The sequence below is a fragment of the Danio aesculapii genome, chromosome 6 (assembly GCF_903798145.1).
Source record: "Danio aesculapii chromosome 6, fDanAes4.1, whole genome shotgun sequence".
Classification (NCBI taxonomy): Eukaryota; Metazoa; Chordata; class Actinopteri; order Cypriniformes; family Danionidae; genus Danio; species Danio aesculapii.
The window spans coordinates 57,511,156-57,517,497 of record NC_079440.1 but is presented as its reverse complement, the minus strand read 5'-3'; the positions used below and the strand labels follow the sequence as shown (position 1 = coordinate 57,517,497).

Sequence of the window (6,342 nt, the reverse complement as noted above, 5' to 3'; positions counted from 1 at the left end):
ATTGTAGCCTCAGTTTCCTGTTCTTAGCTGACAGGAGTGGCACCCGGTGTGGTCTTCTGCTGCTGTAGCCCATCCGCCTCAAAGTTGGACGTGTTGTGTGTTCAGAGATGCTCTTCTGCAGACCTCGGTTGTAACGAGTGCTTATTTGAGTTACTGTTGCCTTTCTATCAGCTGGAACCAGTCTGGCCATTCTCCTCTGACCTCTGGCATCAACAAGGCATTTGCAGCCACAGAACTGCCGCTCACTGGATATTTCCTCTTTTCTGACCATTCTCTGTAAACATTACAGATGGTTGTACGTGAAAATCCCAGTAGATCAGCAGTTTCTGAAATACTCAGACCAGCCCGTCTGGCACCAACAACCATGCCACGTTTAAAATTACTTAAACCACCTTACTTCCCCATTCTGATGCTCGGTTTGAGCAGCAGCAGATCATCTTGACCATTTCTACATGCCTAAATGCACTTTTGAGTTGCTGCCATGTGATTGGTTGATTAGAACTTTGCATTAAGGAGCAGTTGGAGAGGTGTACCTAATAAAGTGGCCAGTGAGTGTAGTTGATGATTGATAATAAAGCATGTTTGGCATGCTGTCCTGTGAGAGAGCCCTGAGCTCAGAAGATCCTCGAGCCCGGGGCTCACCCTCGTTTCATCGGGTCAGAGGGGAGTTTGAGCTCTGGTCTCGAGAGCTCCCCCGAATTCGTTCGTTGAGCCTATTCCTTGATTATTAGGGGTTGCCATGGCGGAATGAACTGCTAAATATACCAGCATATGTTTATACAGTGAATGCCCAGTACTAAATCGCTCATATACTGTGCCAATTCAATTCCCTTACTGTATACTGCATGTCTTTGGACTGTGGGAGGAAACCGGAGCAGCTGGGAGAAACCCACGAGAACATGTAAACTCCACACAGAGACGCCAACTGGTCAAGAGTGCTAACCACTGAGCCACCCTGTCCTAGATTCATCTGGGAAAGAGGGGGAGAAATAGGGGTGGATGGGGGATTCTTCAAGACGAAGATGACTAATGTAAGGAAATGTGGTTATTTGTATGTAAATCGTATGATAGCTAATGCAGGACCAGCTGTGGTCAATCATAAGCATGTGATGCTCTCGAAATTAGTTTATAAATACACTTCATTTTGTGTTCAACAGAAGAAAGAAATTCATAAAAAGCCACTTGAGTGCGAGTAAATTACAAAGTTATCATTTTATGATGAACCATCTCTTTAAAGAGTATGATGATGATGGATGTCAAGTGCGGTTCTTGCTAAACCGAGACATTTGGAAACGTTTTTCCATAATATTAGAGATAGCACCAAATAATCAAAGATAATCTTGGTTGGGGGAGTCCTCTCCAAATGAAAGGCTCATACAGAATAAAGCACTGAGTATTTGGTTTCCTACATTTGCACCGTTTGCTACAAAGAGAGCAGTTAACTGAGAAGATAGACAGCAGTTTATTGAATCTAACTAGAGAGGCCTGAGATAACCAAACCCCTGAGCTGAGATCAGTGTCAAAGCCAAGTCGGAAACGTCTCTACAGTACCAGAAAATCATAGTGCAGAGAAATAGTCAGTTTGTGGTCTGGGAAGTCTCTCTGGACACTAATTGTCTTTACAGCATGTTAGTGAGGTGTGCTTAAACATATAAAACTTAAGCTTTGGGTTTTGAGAACGCTGCCCCCTATAGCAGGGATTATCATCTTTTAAAACAGGATGCAGAATTGTTGTTTGGATTTGGAATGAAGTATAATTATAGTAGTTACTGTAAATTTAAAGTGTCATTTCTTAGCTACAAATTTTAAATTGTGTGTCAAAACAAGCCAATTATAGCTATATACATGCACTGTTTATTCAATAAAACCTTACTTAAAAAAATAAATAAATAAAAAATTGAAAAAAAAAAAAAAAATAGGTCTCATATCACCAGTTAACCACACATAAATGAGGGGTTAATCTCTAAAAGCAATTTTATTGTAACACCAATGGTAATTAAACCACATTAACAATAACTATAAGCAAATGAAAGCAGGTGATAATGAAAGGACGATTACGCACACAAGGTTAACATTTGGCCAATTAATAATCTGTTTAAAGAATGTTTAATTATCCTCTCATTCGGTATTCGGTCTTCTTTTGCCTGTGTGAACAAAGTTATTTTTGTCAGTCGTGCTGCTTTTCGATTCTAAGAACACATTTGCACGAATATTGGGCCATCTTTATTGTCGAACCCTGTTTGTAAGAAACTACAAGTTTAAAAAAATGTTCAACCGGCCAGAGTGGCTAGTGGCGATGGCTGTCTAACCCGCCACAGCTGAAATGTCAAGCCCTGTATATATTTATATATAAATAAAATTTCTAATGCATTGACTAAGGGTAACAAACAACCATATTTAGATGATGTTTTAAGTTTAATTAAATAAAAAAAATGTTTTTAAAAATGTCTTTGAAGTGCAATTCAGAAAACAATATGTTAAATGGTCTTAATTAAATTTTTAAATAAACAATTTGGTATATTTTTACATATCTATCTATCTATCTATCTATCTATCTATCTATCTATCTATCTATCTATCTATCTATCTATCTATCTATCTATCTATCTATCTATCTATCTATCTATCTATCTATCTATCTATCTATATATATATCTATCTATATATATAGATATATAATATATATATATCTATATATATATATATATATAATTACACTGCTGAGCCACATAGTTTAACCATAGCTGTCCCTAACCTTACAATATCCCACCACAATAGCACCAGAAGTGTTGTCCAATATATTATAAACTAAATGAATACATTGCAAATATTTTTGGATGCAAGCATCTAGTATTTAAGGCCACTTAATCTAAAATGTGACCCAAAAAACTCCAAATCAAATTTCAATTCAGCATCCCGTCTGTTGTTGCCAATTCAATCCTGATTCACAATCATAAAGAGAAAGGTGCCATTAAATAGTGAAGATTGCTCGACTCTGCCCTCTACAGGACGAGGAGAAAACATGATAGCACGCTTTAAATCTGTTGTAAGGCATTTAACGTGGTACAAAGAGGACGAAAATATCCTTCGCAACCTGCATACGAGTTTCTGACACTGAAGGATTGGGGTTTTAACTGTAGCTTATGCTGTGGCCTTTTTTAATAATGTGAAAGAAATGAAAAATACAAAAAGCAGCATAGGCTAAAGTGGCCTGTAAAGTGTCACGACGGCGAAGGAGACATCTTATATTTCCCAGAATACCCCAGATTGGTTGTTGCTTGTGAGAGCGCACGTTGTTAGCACCTGTATCGTTGTGTTGTTAAAACGGGCAGAAGTGGAACAGTAAAGGCTCCCGCAAAAGAGAAATTACATCCGTATGTACATTAACCTCTGTAAACAGAAATATGCAGATAGAAGTGCTATAAAATCATCGTCGTTTATATCTGTCATAGTATGTTATTCTTGTAGTTATGCATGACAAAAGCCCTTACATAAAAGTACCATGTATGAACATAGATGGAGAAATTGCTGTGGTAATACCATGTTTCTTTAAATCAGTACCACGGTATATTGGATATTTAAATGTATGCATGTATAAGAAAAGATTTAAGTGCTATAACTGGTTACCAATTCTTTCCACGCTTTTTAAATCACACTCTTATCTTCGCTTTGTCATTTTTAAAGGTCCTGAGGTGTGACTTGTCTTTTTTATAAGTACAAATATTTCTTGTAGTCTCTCATCGAACAAGAGATCATCAAATCATGCATGCTGAGTAGCTTTACAAGAGCAAAATGCTGCTTAAAATGGAGTATAGCATGTTGGCAGAACTTGTCAACTATGGTATTACCATGATACCACCCTAGTACTTTTCTGTAAGGGGCATTGGATTGAAATGAAACAGGTGGAATGGGTAGTTAAATAAATAAGTGGGTGAAATGCACTAACAGCATTAATTGTAACAGTACAGTGTCATCTGGAGGTGTTGGAGTCTGGACCTTGACATGGCTGGCAGGAGAGGAGGAGAACGATGGAGTCTGAACTTCAATATTGAGGAGCTGAGGGAGTCTGGACTTCAAGATGGAGGAGCTGATGGAGTCTGGGCAGCTGTATTGAAGAGCTGATGGAGTCTGAATATCAAAATGAAGGAGCTGATGGAGTCTGGACAGCTGTATTGAGGAGCTGATGGAGTCTGAATATCAAAATGGAGGAGTTGATGGAGTCTGGACCTCAAGATGGAGGATTTGACGGAGTCTGGACTTTTAGATGGAGGAATTGATGGAGTCTGGAGCACAATATTGGGGTGCTGATGGAGCCTTGACATAAAAATGGAGGAGCTGATGGAGTCTTGACCTCAGGATGGAGGATTTGATGGAGTCTGGACTTCTAGATGGAGGAATTGATGGAGTCTGGAACACAATATTGGGGAGCTGATGGAGTCTGGACAGTATTATGGAGGAGTTGATGGAGTCTGGACAATAAGATGAAGGAATTGATGGAGCCTAGACCACAATACTCGGGAGCAGATGAAGTCTGGGCCAGAAGATGAAGGAATCGATAGAGTCTGGACAACTTAATGGAGGAGGTAATTAGGTCTGGACCACAATATTGAGGAGCTGATGGAGTCTGGACCATAAGATGGAGGAATTAATAGAGTGTAGACTACAATATTGAGGAGCTGATGGAGTCTGGACCATAAGATGGAGGAGGTAATTAGGTCTGGACCACAATATTGAGGAGCTGATGGAGTCTGGACTATAAGATGGAGGAATTAATAGAGTGTAGACTACAATATTGAGGAGCTGATGGAGTCTGGACCATAAGATGGATGAATTAATGGAGTCTATATTACAATATTGAGTAGCTGATGGAGTTTGGACCTCAAATGGAGGAGTTGATGGAGTCTGGACCACAAGATGGAGGGAGTCTGGACTTCAACATTGGCTACAGAAGAGATGGAGGAGCTGATGGAGTCTGGACCTCGACGTGAGCGATGGATGTTCAGAGAGGAGGGAGTTTTGGGTCTGTTTCTTTCTCTGGTGACTCGATGTGATTGGCTGCCTCTTGTAGTTTTAACAGCATGGCCATCTAGAACAAGAGCAAAAATTGCGGGAATATGAACTGCAGTGAGCACTGACATTCCCTTAACTCTTTTACTCTTTTACATAAAACAGCAATTGCTCAAAATAACCAAAAAGATCTTTGTGAACGAATCTGTTTAATAATATTAGTCCACACACTGACCAGCGGATCTGCCTCCACAGAGCTGGGCGGCGTCTCTTTATGTGACCGCTCGTCCGCTGGCTGACTGGGGCTGCCGGGGCCGGTGCTGGGCGGAGGCAGGTGGAAGAGTTTGGCCTGGTCCTGTTGAGCAGAAGGCCACGGCAAAGACCCTCTGACCCACTCCACCGGGTCCTCCCATACAGACTTCTGCCCATGAACCTGCAAATACACACAACACATTCACACCCAGCTACATTAAACTGCTGTGTTTTCATTTCAACGTGGCATTTTCAAATGAAAACTAGCCATGTCCATAATGATGTTTCCCCTATGTTTCAGAAATATCTAAAACAACGCTAATTAAACACATCTGATCAAACTAATTGAGTCCTTTAGTCTTGTTTGAAAATTACAGGTAAATCCGTGGTCACACTGCACTTTTCTCCCCATAGACCTGCATTCATACGCAAACGAATGCGACAGACTGGAAACACAAGCTCGTGCGACAAGTTTCCCAGTTCGCTGCAATGCAAAGTTCAAGCTTTCTCTGACTTGAGAAATCACATCACGTGATTGCGTGAGACCAATCGAAGATCAAAACATGACCTCTCTAAACACAAATTTACATTTGGACCAATCGCTCGCTTTTTGTTTGTCTAATCGTCTTGTTGAATCCCGCCCCTTTTTCGTAGCACCATACAACAGAATCTAAGCTAAAGCTAAAACTCTAGCATGACTGCGCATTAGTGTGTTGAAGCAGGGCTGGAACTAAACTATGCAGGACTGGGGCCCTCCAGGAGTTTGACAACCCTGATCTAAAATTTTCCCAATTTTTTTTTTGACAAATAATGAATCTACTTGTTGGTGTATCCTAAACATTTTGTGGGTAACTAGCAAAAGCTCTGTGTTTTAAAACAAAATACACAAGTGTAAATTTACAATACATATCAACAACATAGGGCGACGTAGTGGCGCAGTAGGTAGTGTTGTCGCCTCACAGCAAGACGCTGGTTCAAGCCTCGGCTGGGTCAGTTGGCATTTCTGTGTGGAGTTTGCATGTTCTCCCTGCATTTGCGTGGGTTTCCTCCGGGTGCTCCGGTTTCCCCCACAGTCCAAAGACA

The 6,342-nt window shown here is 40.4% G+C and overlaps 1 protein-coding gene across 2 annotated transcripts in view; it reads right to left on the bottom strand.

Annotated features, from left to right (window-relative positions):
* Positions 1–2,173: 2,173 nt before the first annotated feature.
* The window catches only part of nav1b (neuron navigator 1b), a 161,314-nt gene continuing 157,145 nt past the window's right edge, over positions 2,174–6,342 (bottom strand). For both annotated transcript variants that reach the window (XM_056460598.1, XM_056460599.1), the window contains 2 exons: positions 5,243–5,440; positions 2,174–5,086 (listed from right to left, as the gene is read on the bottom strand). In XM_056460598.1, the coding sequence (XP_056316573.1) occupies positions 5,000–5,086; positions 5,243–5,440 (285 nt within the window). In that variant the 3' untranslated portion in view covers positions 2,174–4,999. The remainder of the gene's footprint in view (positions 5,087–5,242; positions 5,441–6,342) is intronic.